General features: G+C 43.1%; 1 protein-coding gene across 1 annotated transcript; it reads left to right on the plus strand.

The window, feature by feature from the left end:
• The first annotated feature begins 417 nt into the window (after nucleotides 1–417).
• On the plus strand, nucleotides 418–14,979 carry HAL (histidine ammonia-lyase). The gene is made up of 20 exons (XM_009975651.3): nucleotides 418–721; nucleotides 1,168–1,228; nucleotides 1,403–1,430; nucleotides 1,714–1,788; nucleotides 1,883–1,955; nucleotides 2,049–2,115; nucleotides 2,304–2,341; nucleotides 2,422–2,547; nucleotides 3,866–4,005; nucleotides 5,490–5,537; nucleotides 6,577–6,724; nucleotides 6,804–6,899; nucleotides 7,017–7,075; nucleotides 7,873–7,953; nucleotides 8,854–8,919; nucleotides 9,009–9,174; nucleotides 11,596–11,730; nucleotides 12,807–12,915; nucleotides 13,020–13,089; nucleotides 14,149–14,979. Exons 1-20 carry the CDS (start codon nucleotides 430–432, stop codon nucleotides 14,296–14,298), a joined length of 2,028 nt encoding a protein of 675 aa, XP_009973953.2. The 5' UTR covers nucleotides 418–429; the 3' UTR covers nucleotides 14,299–14,979.
• Nucleotides 14,980–15,479: the final 500 nt, after the last annotated feature.

Consider the following 15,479-nt stretch of genomic DNA (forward strand, 5'->3'; position numbering starts at 1 on the left):
GACTCTTCCAGCCCTGTCCCTCAGGGAGGCTTTCATTAGTGTGATCTACTGCCAGGTGGCAGGTCTCTTAACTTTTGTTAAACCCTTAAGTTTGTAGAACAGTTGCATTCCAGCTTATTCTGATTTATTTATCTATTCTTGCTACATAAACTCCAGCTCCTAGATTTTCATTTCTATATTCCTGACGTGATCTTTGGAAAAAAAAAAAAAAATCTGTGATAATAGGGTTGGGGTTTTTTGCCTTTCCCTGAAAAGGGTGTGCTTCCTGGGTTTGCTTTGATTGGATGAAGTCAGCTGAAGACATTGATCTTCCTTATTTACAAAGGTGTGGATTTTGGGGGTGGATTTTTGCCTCCATCTGATTGCGACACTGGACTCCAGCTCAACACTGCCCTGCAGGCCGTTACTTCATAAATGTAAGGCTGCTGCATGCTGCAGCCCTTCTCAGCTAAGGGACAATTTTGGAGAGAAAGCATGCCGAGGTACACGGTGCATGTCCGAGGGGAATGGCTGGCAGTGCCGTGCCTAAACTGCACCAACACCATCGGGTGGCTGGGGAAGGAAGCTGTGAGACGGTACATGAAAAACAAACCCGACAATGGGGGGTTTGCCTCCGTGGAGGAAGTGAAATTCTACATTCGAAGGTGCAAGGGACTTGGCTTGCTGGATCTTGATGATACGGTGGAGGATGCTCTAGAGGACAATGAATTTGTTGAAGTTGGTAAGCAAAACCTTGGGCAATGCATCACAGAGTGACTGTGTTGGGATCTGAGTCGGCAAACTGTCGTTTAATTTATCAAATATTGCGTCTGAGATAGTGTCAGATTTTTATGGAAAAATGCCAAAATCCACCTTTAAGTATAGAACTATATAAGGTATAGAAGATACAGCATTCTATACACATCATTTGTATATGATATCATATATGCTATATGATTGTATGGGTTATGGAGCATGTGTCCGAGGGTTGGGCAGGCCTTTTGCCTTTGGGGTACCTTAAGTAAACTCCATAGTCCCTTGTTATTTTCCTAGAAGCATACAAATACATTTGGGGCTGATAACTGCAAATTAGAATTCTTACAGGTGTGTATTACAATGAATAACAAATTCTTTTGTATGTAGAATACAATTTAATCCTGTTCATGTTTATTTGCATATTTCTTCTAGTTATAGAAGGAGATATAATGTCTCCAGATTTCATACCATCTCAGCCAGAAGGAGTTCATTTGTATCCTTTTTTGAGCATTTTGTGAACTTTGTTACAATTCCAGATAAATAATTTTCTAGATTTCCCTGTTCTTTTAGTGTTCGCTCATTTTTAAAATACATTGCCAGCTGTAATCAGGTGGTCACTACCTGTGAAATCTTGTCTGCCCTTTATTTTCCTTTACAGAACTTTCAGATACAGCAAATACCGAGAACCAGAACAGGTAGGAATTACCCATGGTTTTATAAATCCTGCTGTTCACCAGAACATGCTGGGAGTTCAGCCACTGCAGTATTCACAAGAGCAGGGACTGTTAGATGGGCTGGGTCTAGTAATCTAAATTATAACGTGCTTATTATGGTTTTGTTATCAAGTTCCTGTCATATGAATAAGAGTGAGTGAGCTTCCTGTCATTGCTGAGTTTTGACTGTATTTTTTTTTAGTTATTCCTAATTATTAAGCAACTTTATACATATCCCAAACTAAAAGATGGTTCTTTGGTGTAGTATATTTCCTTAGATGGCAACAGCTTAACAACGGAGGACTTGGTCAATTTAGGAAAGGGGCTCTACAAGATAAAGGTAAAGATCCTGAATAAACATGGCTAAAAACTACGTATTTGTCTTTCTACAATTAAATAATTATAGACAAAATTATATTTAAACTATGTTGTAGCTCACACCTGAAGCTAAAGCTAAAGTCAAGCAATCACGAGAAGTGATTGAAAGGATCGTAAAAGAACAGACAGGTAAATATTTTTACCCCTAACTATTAAACATTTTAATCATTTTAAAAACTTTATCGGGTTCCCTCCTTAATCAGCAGTGTGTGTTTCTTGTAGTTGTTTATGGAATCACCACTGGGTTTGGGAAGTTTGCCAGGACTGTCATTCCAAACAGTAAACTGCAGTAAGTTGTGTGTGTGGTTTTCTCCATCCTTTCTTTTTGGGAAACAAAGACGAGGAAGCAGTTCAACTCTATACATTTATACGCTGTGGTTAGACGAGAGGGCTGCTTCACTATTTCCCTTTGCTTTGTGCAAAATAAAACCTGACAAGATTTATTTAGGTTCTTACTTTTTTTTTTTTTCTCCATAGGGAGCTTCAAGTGAACTTGGTTCGTTCACATTCTGCAGGTAAGAAGAAATTGCTTGGTGTTTTCCCTTTTCTGCTGCTGTCGGTAGTGGGTTGGTAACCAGCAGGGTTACTGTTTCAGGTGTGGGGAAACCTTTGAGCCCAGAGAGATCTCGCATGCTCTTGGCGCTGAGGATCAATGTCCTAGCAAAAGGATACAGTGGAATATCCCTAGAAACGCTCCAGCAAGTTATTGAAGCATTTAATGGTAAAAAGATGTTTAAAGAAAATCCTCTTTCCCCACCTTATTCCGCCCCCCCCCCCTTTTTTTTTCATTGCTTCGTTAAATTGTGTATCTCAATGGATCGAGCTATGGATGTTGGTCTTTTGACTTGGTAGCTGTGAGAGATCAGGACCAAAGCTCAGCTGTGACCTGTCCTGTAGAAGATCGTGGCCACAGACAGTTCCTCTGTTGAAGAACATGGGGTGCAAGCAGAAGTGACAGGAAGGGATGCAACAGGTAGAAGGTTGGGAAATAAGCCTCTAAGAGGTCAAGTAACTAGTTCAAGACTAAGCTTGACTGAGCATGACTGCCTCTAGGTCAGCTCTTCTACAGAGACTCAAGTCTCTAACTTTTGTTCTGTTGCACGTGCTGCTATCTTTTGGGATGGCAGGATTTTGGGGTGGAGCTATTACCATGTAGAAAGTGGCACATGTTGGTGTTAATCAAGTAGACCTGCTTGAGCAGCACCTGTTTTTATGAGTAGACCCCCTGAGACCTGCACTAGTGTTCATGAGCATGGGCTACAAGGCAGCCATGCAGAAGGACACGGGTGGTCAGCAGCTCATGTGGCCACGGCTGTTAAAGCAGTTAAAATTGGGTGGTGTTGCTGGATGCTGCAAAGAGACCAAAGGGGTGGCTGTGCAGTTCATTAGCTGATGTCAGTTAACAGTCCCCCTGGGTGAGGCGTGCCAGTGTAGCTGTGATGAGCAAAGAGCACCTTTCTCTCTGCAGTGCTGCCCTCTGTTGCACCCTCCTCCTCCTCCCACAGCAAGTGAAGGAGCTGCGATTCAGAGTTTAACTGAAAAAGAAAGGAAACAGACTGGTCCCTTCCCTGCTTTTTCTACAGTTCCCTGGGCTCCATTTCTTCATTTCTACACCTTGAGTGCTCAGAGGGCTGGAGTGTGGGGAAGAGGGCTCCAAAGATGGTTTTGATGGTAGGAGTTAACCAATGTTTAGTGGAATGAGAAATGAAGAGGTAGCTCTGTCCCCACCAGGTGGTCACCCTGCAGTGGAGAGCTGAGAGGAGTGATGTTATAACTGCCTGGCTGTGTGGCTGTAGATGCAATCACCCCAGGCTGTGGTCCTCCAACTCCAGAACTAAATGCAGAAGGGAAATTTTATAAACTGCAGCTAGCCTGAGAGCAGGGGCAAATCCTAGTCTGCAACAAGAGTAGTCCCATTGGTGCCACTGACCATGATTGCAGAATGTTATTGTGACTGCACTCACGTGCTGGCTTCTCTGTTTTCCAAGGAGTGTATCGAGGGGAAGCTCTAACAGGAGTTGTTTTTGTTTTCTTTCTAGCATCCTGCCTTCCTTATATCCCAGAGAAAGGGACAGTTGGAGCCAGTGGAGACCTGGCCCCCCTCTCTCATCTTGCTCTGGGATTAATTGGAGAGGGAAAGATGTGGTCGCCAAAGAGTGGCTGGGCTGATGCTAAATATGTAAGATCTGTGCAGCTGATTGCTTTTTTTTTGCTTGCTGGCTCATTTGCCAAGTTGCACGTAACCTTGAGAGAAAGAGAGCTTTTCTCAGATTAATAACATCTAAAGGTCTTTAGATTTTTTAATACCAGTTTGAATTGGGGCTGGATTGCCTGTAGCAACTCATTCTCTACCTTGAGGAAGGTGGATCCATGAGAATGGAATAACTGACCCACATGTCACTGGAGCAGATGTGAATATGCAGCCTGTTATTAAGTCCTAAAGAAATATCATGCCATAGTATTACAATACCAGATACCACAGTGACATCATTTAGGACCTAGAGAGAGGGACAGGATATGATACTAGCTATGAAAGAACTATTACTACATCTTCAGCTTCATGAGCATCAACACTATTCAAACAAACCCCCCAAGATCACCTCTCAAATTTAAAACTTCAAATGCTGAGGGTAACTGAAAATTTATTGGAAGCAGGAATTTAACAGTAAAATTTCTATAGATTTTATAATGGCTTTAAATGAATACATAGGTTTGGACATTTAATTTCTGATAAATTAAGTAGGGTTACAAGGAACCTGTATAGGATCTTTCTTTACAAGATGGAAGCTTTACAATGGAATTATTGTTATTCATCACTAATACATCAGCAGATTGATCTAGTGTTAAATATCTCCTAGTCTGGCCATTCCAAAGTCTTTCGTGGTAGTTTTTTCTGCTACGCCTATCACTCCTATCCATGGATATTTTAATACCAGATTTATTCATTGATTGATAGATGCGCCATCACTGTAGGCTGGAGAAGTACTGAGAACTACACAGGGAGAGGAGTAGGGAGGAAGCAGACCAGTGTGTCCGTGTCCTAGACCTTTGGACCAGAGTTACAGTTGTACACCTCCTGAGATGTATTACCTCTTCAGCTGGAAAGGTTGAGAAGATTCTAACCAGAATGAAGGTTATACTGTTCCCACAGGAGCGATTGCCTTGTAGTATAGACATGTATAGAATAAAGTGAGTAGGACTCCTCTTATCGTTGGAGATTTTCTAGAGAAAGGGCTAGGGAATCATTTATAAAGGAATAGTTTATGCCAAGCCAAACCTGCGATGAGGCAGGGCATAGGCAGAACTACCTTCCCAAGATGCTTCCAGCCTTCTCTCCTATTACTCTCTTCCGTCAGCTAATACATGGTAGATGTTAATGGGCTGTGACAGTATCTCTCTTCAGTGCTCCTACTACCTTCTTTTACTGGCACTGGGAAATGAGGTGCTAGTTTGGAAGCCCAAAAATGCTGTCTTTTATTCAGCCCAGCAAAAAAAAAAAAAAAAATGTTTAAAATGTTTGTCATATAAAGCTCTTTTTCTCCCATCACTTAAGGAATTTGTTAATATTTCTATTTATGGAAATATTTAAGATTTAAAAGTTTTATTGACTGAATTACTGAAAAACATTTTTCATTAATTATCTTGTAATTAATGCCTTCACAGGTCCTGGAAGCTCATGGTCTGAGACCAATTACCTTGAAACCAAAAGAGGTAATAAAGCATAATGATGCCAGTTGATGGAAAATAAGCATAGTCAATCACTAGTTGCTTTTTACTTACAATTTAAGGATGAAATGAATTAACAGTCATTTTAAATCAAGCTGCAGAAGGGTATTAATGAAGTATTATCAGGAATGGGATTCACCTCTCCTAGTGTCACCCTACTTGACTTGAAATGTCAGACCCAGGCCTGATGTTTAGATTGGCTTTGTGGTCAGTGGAGAGAGACAGGCATCTTCAGAAAACACTTTATACCATCCTGAAACAGCTGTCTGAGCAACCATCCCAAGGTACCTATCTGCCCTTTGACCATAACAGCAGCTCAGATGACTGACCTGAAACAGCTACCTGACTTCTAGATCACTAAAAATTAGGTGAGATGGATTTCACGCTAAGTATTAAAGCTTAAATGGGAACACAACAGATTTGAGAGCTGTGAAGCTCTCCAGTAAGGGGCCTCAATAGCTGTAAAATAACACTAGGAGCAAGAAGCCAAATCCAGTGTCTCCTAAAAGCAAACGGAAGGCTCCCATGGGCCTCGTGTTTGTTTAGAACAAACCCAAAGTTAGTTTTAACTGAACTCAAAAAATCTTTCAAAGCAGGTATAACTTCTAATGCTGTTTTAATTTTCCACTTCCTCATTATGATTGAGTTTTGCACCCTCCCATGCTCATAACTGCTTTGGTTTAACTAATAATTAAGAAGAAATAAATAAAAATAGCATGCCACTTCCAGAGGACCGGAAAAGAATATATATTTCCTGTACTTTTCTTGCTTAAGCTTGAAATAACATGAAATAAACCTCTTACTTGGAACTACAGGATCTCCAAGGGTGTCTGTAGTGACTTAGTAAGGTCATGAACATTAACAATTTATGTAGCAAAGATGCCCAGTCAAGCTGTGCATTTTATAATTTCAGCATGATCCAGGATGCTGAGCAAAGGTCTTTAACTCATTCATATGGGGAGAATTATCACAGTGTGTGGAATAGCTGCAATGAGCTTGCTTAACGTCTGTTCTCCCTTTGAAGGGTCTGGCACTCATCAATGGGACACAAATGATCACCTCGCTGGGATGTGAAGCGGTTGAAAGAGCTGGTGCTATAGCTAGACAAGCTGACATAATCGCTGCCCTTACACTTGAAGTCTTGAAGGGTACAACAAGAGCCTTTGACACTGGTGAGTACTGGGCCTTTCCTTTTGCTTAACAGCTGTTGGCAAGAGAGGCAAAACCTAACAATCTAACTTGTTTTGCTAGATATCCATGCAGTGCGCCCACATCGAGGGCAGGCTGAAGTGGCGTTTCGATTCAGATCCCTTCTAGATTCTGATCATCATCCATCAGAAATAGCAGGTGAACAATCTTAACCCTCACCCTCTCAGGTTACTGGGACAGGCTGGATCCTTCAACAGTAGCCCATATGCTTTTGTGTGAGGAATATTTGTTTTTTCCGTCTGTTGTTCCTTCTAGAGAGCCATAGATTCTGTGACCGAGTTCAGGACGCGTACACAATGCGCTGCTGCCCTCAGGTAAAAACTGACTTTATTTACTTTCATAGCAATAGATAAATGATGATGAACTCCCCACCTCAGAAATAGCGTCAATTATATGCTGTCTGACTCTGTTAGAGGAAGTGGTTTTATTTTGCTTCTCCCTCACTTCAAAGTTAGTATTAACGGAGACATGTAATTAATTGATCCCATTCACAGACCCATCAGGCAGCATCTATCAAAGTTGTATTCAGATCTGGAAGAGGCCAAGTGTCAGAATCAGGGGGAAGGTGCTGGTTTCTGAGCTTGCACACTTTGTAGGGCATTTCTTCCGCATTGATGCTTAGACCATGAACTGGGGAAAGGTGTTTCCAGAAGCAGCCAGAGTGTAGTATCTCAAACATACTGGAAGAATTCAATCCCATGAGTTTTAACATGAACAAAGCTATTAAATCAGTGGAATTAATGGAATTTAATTAATGAGAGGTTTTGTTTTCTGTGGGGGCCTTTGTAAGGCTACTTCTCCCCTAATAACATTTCTGCCACTGAATGTCTTCCATTTAGGGTAAACCAACCCAACCAAGTAAAGGATGCCATATTCAGATTGCCCTTTTAGCAATACTGTCATAATAACAGTAAATATAGTCTTTTGGGTATCTGGGATGGGCAGTGTCCCACAGTGATGCTCCTGATTTTAAGAGAAAATCTAAGACCACGTCCATATGTGGATGTAGAGACTGGGATGATGGGGGAGAGGGTGCCTTCAGCTCAGTCTGCATCCTGAAAATGAACCAAGTGTAGATACCAAGCTCAGATGCTAATGTCTTTTGTTCTAGGTCCATGGAGTTGTAAATGATACTATTGCTTTCGTGAAGGACATCATGATGACTGAAATCAACAGTGCCACAGACAACCCTGTATCTTTTTGGTGACTTTATTTCTATGTAGAATTTTGCTTGGCATGTTTTATGCTTTTCTTCTCTATGATTATTTGCATAGGAGGCAAAAGTCGTAACTGGCTTTAGTAAATAACTACCATTGGTTGCAACAGCAACCTCTCTTCCTTTCCCCATGTCTGCACTGATGCACGCAAGTGTGTGTTGGGGCAAGGAAACCATGTGTGTGTGTGGTTTAGCGCATGTTAAATGTTTCCTAGATGAGATTCTATACGCTTATATTGAATATGTAAATAGATGGGACTTGGAAACCAAACTGATGTAGGTGAGTGGTGACATGTCATATGAAACATCTATTGGTGCAGCATGTGTGAAACCTGCACTGTAGAGCAAGATTTGTGCTCAGACAGGGACGGCAGACAAAAGACATGTGGCTGGTAAGGCTCATCATGGCTCAGCCTGGTAAACTGTGCACAGTTCTTGTGCTGGCACTGAGCAAGGCTGGACTCCCCTCATCAGTATAATGGTGCTGTACACAACATCATAGCAATAGCTGATAAGCATCACTGCTTGTAACTGTCTAAAATTGTATCTGCCGTGGAGAGAATGTACCAAGGAACTGAGAAACTATGCTAGGATCCAAATGCATGTGTTTCTTTGCACCCCTCCCCACCACCGATCAAAGACCTCATCTTATGTAGTCTATTTGGAAAAATACATCAAAACTGTATTTGCAAGTTTGAAGAACTGAGATTGGCTCTTCGTTTTCTGAAAAGTAAACATGTGGATGTAAGGTAAATGTGCTTGCAAATAAAAGCCTATTAGCACAAATGTTCCTTCACTTAAGGTATTCTGATTATTGACATATATCAGTCATGTAAGCTATTTTACTCATGTTTGTGCCTTAACTTCTCCTTAAAGATGGTGTTTGCTGAAAGAGCAGAGACCATTTCTGGAGGAAATTTTCATGGTGAATATCCTGCAAAGGTAATTAAGCATTTGGAGAAAATAAAAAACTTATTTAGTTTCTGGTTTGTTTTTTCTGTCATCTGGTTTAATGAGACCTTCTTTCATAGGCTCTGGACTATTTGGCAATTGGTGTGCATGAACTCGCTGCGATTAGTGAAAGGAGAATTGAGAGGCTCTGCAACCCCTCACTCAGCGAACTGCCTGCATTTTTAGTCACGGAAGGAGGTCTGAACTCTGGCTTCATGATTGCACATTGCACAGCAGCTGCCCTGGGTAAGTGCTTGAGCAATATCATCAAGAGAGTGAGCTAGAAAGACCAATTTATATTGAGGCAGTTGTAATTTGTTGGTAGATACAAGGGCATCTCACTCCTGTTTTCTGTCTCTTCTCCGTGTGCTTCATGCTGTCTGGGTGCAATGTTTGAGAATTGGGTGCAGCTGCAGTTATTGCAGCTTGGGATTCTTTATTCTGCACTGACCTATGGGCATATTTAGTGCTCTGAGCATGTAAACCCTTAGGTGGACTTTGGGAATGTTTGCCTGCTTTGCATCCTTAGGGGGATGGCAGGGAGTGCTCTGATTTACAGTCACCATCATAAGAGCTCTGGTTGGAATCAGTGACATCTGTGTACCCAGAAGCCTGCAAATCAGCTTAGGTAGGGCTGTAATTAACAGCAAACACTCCAGGCAACAAACACACATCTGTCTGACCTACTCTGCTGAACCTAGAACCTCTGCATGAATAGTTACGGTCTGTAAGCAGGAGATATTTCTATTCCTTACTTTTCACTAGCACGGGGACACCACTTGTCTCAAAGCTGGACCTGATACACTTAATACTTGGTCTAGGTCTAGGTCTGTACATCAGTAGCAGACTCCACAGTCCTCAGGAGACTGGAGCCCCCATGGCTGGTTATCAGAGTAGCACACTAAAAATAAGCATTAGTACATTTTTCCTCTAGTACTCACAACTAAGGCAACAAGAAGCCTGCTGGCCACTGGGATATTGCAGTTCATAGGTTCAGGAAAGCACAAGCCAACATAAAGACAAACATGCTATGAGTAGAGGATAAATCATAAAAGATACAAACAGACAAAGGAACAGAGGGTGTCAGATAAACGTGTAAACATCCTGCAGGAAAAAAAAGTCAGTGAACTAAATCGATGTGATAAAGGAATCCTGCCTAGAGGCCATTTTGCGAAGTGGGACTGGAAAAAGAGCTGAAGTACTCGTTCCCTTGCTGGGAGGCTGCAAACTTTTCCTTTTGGCTGGGCAGAGTTCAGGATGGCTCCAGGCCTTAGCTGTTGCTTGGCTTGAGGTTTTGCATCTCACTTTGGCAATCTGGAGCGAGAAGTTCTAGGGTGTTTGTGGTCTCTGCTGCCAGGAATAAAAATGACAGCCCTGCCTTCTAACTCATCGCTACGCTGACACCAGGAGTCCCTGGGTTAAAACCATCTTTCCCGAGTCCAAATAGCCAGGAATTTATCTAAAAGTGAAGTCTGAGCTCTTTTTTCCTTTTTTAACAATGTATTACTAATATTTTTTAAGTCACTCTGACAGTTTCTAAGGTGTTTGTGTACCAGCTATTGTTGTTTGCTCCCAGGGTTAATAGATAGGGCTGCAAAAATTTTGCAGATGTTTCACAATGCCACTGGATGTGTCTCTCCCTTCCTCTCTGGTAGCACTGTGCCTGCCAGACTGAGCTGTTTGCAGTAGCCACATGCAGCCTCTCTGGGACCTGATGTTGCCTGCCAGCTTGGGCTCTGGCCCTGGACTTGTGTCACTCCAGCCTACCTGCAATTGGTGTCACCACCTCTCTGTCTCTCTTGTTGCTTTTCTGAAGCCCCTAATTTGGTGAGGGCGTTACGCAGCATCCTGCCGGGCTTCAGGAAAAAAAAAAAAAGGTCTGGTTGCAGCCAGGGCACTGTGAATGCAGACTTCGTTTCTTCTAAAGAGCAAGTGTCAACCTCAAACTGTTGTTGGATGGTGCCTACAGCCCTTCCCGCAGCCAAATTCCCCTTGCTTTTGGGTGCAGCTTGCAAGACACTGCTCCAGGTCGCATAGCCAGCTTTCAAAGCCGGAGCACTCCCACCCTCAGGGATGCATGTGCCCAGAGGAGGGACGTGGGCAGCCTCGTAGCCCGGCAAGAAGGGTGGGAGGGGATTTGCACCATGCTCCCACAGCATCTTCCTGGAGCAAGTTCTGCAAGTGCCTCGGCTCTGATGAGAAGAGACCGGATGCTGATCTCTAGCTCTATTCTTGAAACCAGGGTAGGGGCAGTATCTGTGACCAAAAACAGAGGGAACTGGTGTTCTTTACAGACTTGCCTTGAAGTAACAGGCAAGACCACCAGGCTTGTATTTCAGTTATGTTGTCCGCTCTTTTTCTTCAGTTTCCATCAGGCCTTTGAGCCAGAGCAGCCCAACCCCAGAGATGGGGGAGAGTGAGCAGTCTTTCTGTATTTGGTTAATATTTGCATCTAAAGACTGATATTGATTACTGTTTTCAGAGGCAATGGTCATTTTCAAATGTTTGTTACAAATTACTCAGTCCAGGTAAAACACTGATGCATTCTCAAAAGAGGAGCATCAGTTGGACCTTAAGTAGTGGACAAGCTCTTTGCTCCAGGTTGGCCATTGCTTCTGCTGTCTCATGCCCATTCTGGCCTACATTCATTGTGCTGTTTTTTTGCAGTTTCTGAGAACAAAGCCTTGTGCCACCCCTCTTCTGTAGATTCTCTCTCAACCAGTGCTGCTACGGAGGACCACGTGTCCATGGGAGGATGGGCTGCAAGAAAAGCTTTGAGAGTTATTGAACATGTGGAACAAGGTAAAATGAAAATGCTGATTTCCAGACAGACCTTATGTATGTAACCAGATAAAGATATTCGTGCCATTACTTTTAGATATATTTTAAGAAAAAATTAGTTAATGCATCTGAAACAACTATCTAAAAAAATATTATATTAAGTACTTCTACAAGTGTTTGAATCTTTCTAACAGAAATGAGGTAAATCTAGCACTAAGTGTTTCTTGTGAAACAAAACTGCTTACTGCAGGACACTCAGCAAAACTTTCCTCCGTTGCTTACAAGGACAGATTGCTCTCTTCCTTTTTTTTTTTGTTAATTTTTTGGCAGGTGGTGAGCTTAGATACAGATGTCAGCTGTTAGTGGAAGAGCAGAGTAATACACAGCACACAAATACTAAACTCACTTGCCCACTTAAGTTTATGCATTTGAGTGCCCTGAAGACTTAGTTCTATAGAAATACATTTTTTTGCGTGCAGAGAAATGAGTTTGAGAAACTGTATTTCAACAGTGTGCTGAGAAACACCGTGTCCTAGATCCAGTTGGTTCACTCGGTTCCTTGGGTGAATTGGCTTGTGAAAATGAGGAACTAATGCTAGTAATGATCAGGTGTGAGATAGGCCACAACCTCCTTCAGACAGAAGACTCTCTTACAAAGTTCTGTAATTTTACTGGTATTTTCATGTGGGCTCTTGCAAGCTTCATAGGCAGAACTTTCTTATATAGCTCAGGCCCCTTTCTTCTCAGTCCTAAAGAGGTTTTCTGATGGCCACTGATGTGAGTATTCAAGACACCCTGGAAGAGATTCCTGTGGATCTAAGACTGTGGTGACCAGGAGTTCCTGGCACACTGAAAGGCCTGCGTGGCAGAGCACCCAAAATCTACTTGCTAAAGTGCTGGATACTACCCCCAGCACCATCCATGAAATGATCCTGCTGCTGGGCTGCCTTCCTGGCGTGTGTGGATCCACTGGTCTTTTCACCTTGCCTGAAACCATATCATATGGGCCAGAACAAATGCCAGAGATAGCTTTGTAAGGGAAATCTCGCCTTGAGCTGTACCTGCCGAAAATCCCTTTCGCTGTTCTGATTTCCTAGTTCTGGCTATCGAGCTGCTCGCGGCCTGCCAGGGCATTGAGTTCCTACGCCCTCTGAGAACGACAACCCCATTGGAGAAGGTCTATGACCTTGTGCGCTCTGTTGTGAGGTAAGATCAGATAAACGCTTCCCCCAGAGGTTACCCATCTGGAGACTGGCTGCTGGCAGCGGTGGTTAATGTTTGGCCAACGTTTGCAACATGTCTCATTACAGGCCGTGGATGAAGGATCGCTTCATGGCCCCAGACATCGAAGCAGCTCACAGGCTGCTTGTGGAGCAGAAGGCGAGTGTTGAGTTTCGGCACGTGCAGTAGGACTGTCCTGAGGACCGTGCTGCAGCCCTGCTTTGGAAATACTCCTCCGTGCATTCACTGGATGGCCTTGCTAAAAGCACTCCTCTGCCTGGGGTGAACCCACCAAGTTTTCTGAGATTTGGTTTCCTTTAGTTTTAGTGAGATAGATTTAGAAATCAGTTTCTAAACTTGCCGTGTGTAATAAATACCTTACATTATTAAACCTAGCAGGGTCCAGATATAGGTCCAACTTTGACTTGTTTGAGGGCAGGGTCCTATAACCCCACAGATTTCCAAAGAAATTGGTAGTCTCTCCAGGTGGTGATCCTCATTCCTGGGGCAGCGAGTGTTCCCCAGACTTGAGGCCTTGGTCATGGTCTGGAAGCAATAAGGGGATGTGGATGAGGGATTAGCAGTGTTGAAATGTGTTAACCTGGGCCAAGTGTTTGTACAGCTCTTGGATCTATTTTATTTGTTTGTAAAGTATAAGTAACAGAAGAATTGAGAAGAGTAATCAAATGAGAGAAGAAAATCCCTGCCCCCCCGTCCCTTTTTTTTTTTTTTTTGGCCTTGCAGCCCTTACAGGAGGGAGAGACAAAGGAGACTAGAACACTTTCCTTTTCTGCCTTAAAGCCCAGCCATTGTCCTTTCCCTTTTTCTCTGTCCATACCAGCTGCCATTTTGCTTCCCCACCCCCTTCATGACCAAGTGTTTTCGTAGCAAGTGACAGCAATTGTCTCCCAGCTATTGCACACAGAGCATTAACCTGGTGACAAGATGCAATGTTTTCACCTTGAATCCTTTCACCTTGTCCCCTTGGAGCTGTATCTTTCCCATCCCCTGTCAACTCCATCCACATGCTCTTCCCTCAACCTCACTCTGGCTGCCTCTCTGGTTCTGCTGATCGTACACAGCATATCTATGTAGGTCTGTAATTCTTGCCTCCATCCCAGTAACTTTTCTACGGAGTTTCCTGAACTTGTGAGTTCATGTCTTGCCTGACTTTTTGTTTTGCCTCTGACTCAGCTGTTTTACTTTCTTGTTTTGCAGGTGTGGGAAGTGGCTAAACCTTACATTGAAAAATACAGAAGGGAACATATCCCTGAATCGAGACCCATTTCACCAACAGCTTTCTCCCTGGGATCGCTGGAAATGAATGCAGATGTTGGTCATGACCACAGGCATGAGGATGAACTTTAAGACTTGCAGTCCTCTGGTAGAGAGCAAATCCTTTCCAGGACTTTGCCTGAGGGTGGCTGTTCTACTTGAAATCAACGTGGTTTCTCCAGGTGACCCAAAGGACCTGATGGCCTAGCTCAGGAACACATACAGAGAGTAGAGAAATGGCTCACTAGATTCCTCATGTGTGAAAGATAGCTTTGTCATGATAGTGTGGTTTTGATTGAATTTCCTGAGCTTCCAAACACAAAACATTCAGATTCGTGCTGAAACCAGTGGATGTTTTATACAGGGCCTCCTGTATTTTTTTGTCAGCCCTTCACTTGTTTTGTCTTAATCAAATTGTACCAAACAGCCTAGGTTTGATATTGTCACTTTTTTTTTTTTTTTTTTTTTTTTCCCTTTGTGTAACTGCTGTGGTCCCCTTCATTCTGCCACAAGCAAAATTATCTTTACCCTTAATTCTTCTCTTTTGCAGATCATATGTGAGGTACCGGTTCTTGTATAACAAGAGTATTTTTAGAGCAGGTGCTTCACAGATCAGAAGAGCTGTGTGCATAGAAATGTGCTGTGGAGATCATTGCTTCTGAATAAGCATATTGTATTCTGGTGATGGACTATACTTAATGCAGCTTTCCAAGAGCTATAGGCGCACACCTGCAATAAATAAACTGAGGCTTCACCTGTGGCTGTAGCAATCTATTTTCCTGTCATGTGTGATGATGAAAATGTAAAGCAAAAACTTAATTTGGAAATAAGGAGGAGGGGTGGAACAGGGGCCAGGAAAGGGGGAGGAAGAGGTGTAGGCATGTGCTGAAGCAATAGCACCAAGATCTACACTCCCATGGCTCATGGGTATCTGCCTGGCTGCTGAGGGCCCTGTCCCCACCGAGGGGCTCGTGTCATAGTGTTGTAACATGGAGCACAGTGACCTCTGGCATGGATTTTATTTTGCAAGGGAAGAGTCAGGACTTCACGTAATGGTGCAGTGATGACATGTAAAGGCTGGTTAACAACCACTGCTGGCCTGATACCCCTGTGGGGGGTTCAGAATGAGCTGGAAATCTTCCCAGGCTATCAGCTATGCTGCAAGGAGCACCCAAAGTGCTAGTGTGGGGCTACCCTTGAGTGTCTGAGGCGTGCAGTGTTAAATGCACCCTGAGGAGAGGACTCTTGCCTGTTGGCAAGCTATCAGGGAGACA

The sequence above is a fragment of the Tyto alba genome, unplaced genomic scaffold (assembly GCF_018691265.1).
Source record: "Tyto alba isolate M040663 unplaced genomic scaffold, T.alba_DEE_v4.0 Super-Scaffold_2, whole genome shotgun sequence".
Lineage (NCBI taxonomy): Eukaryota > Metazoa > Chordata > Aves > Strigiformes > Tytonidae > Tyto > Tyto alba.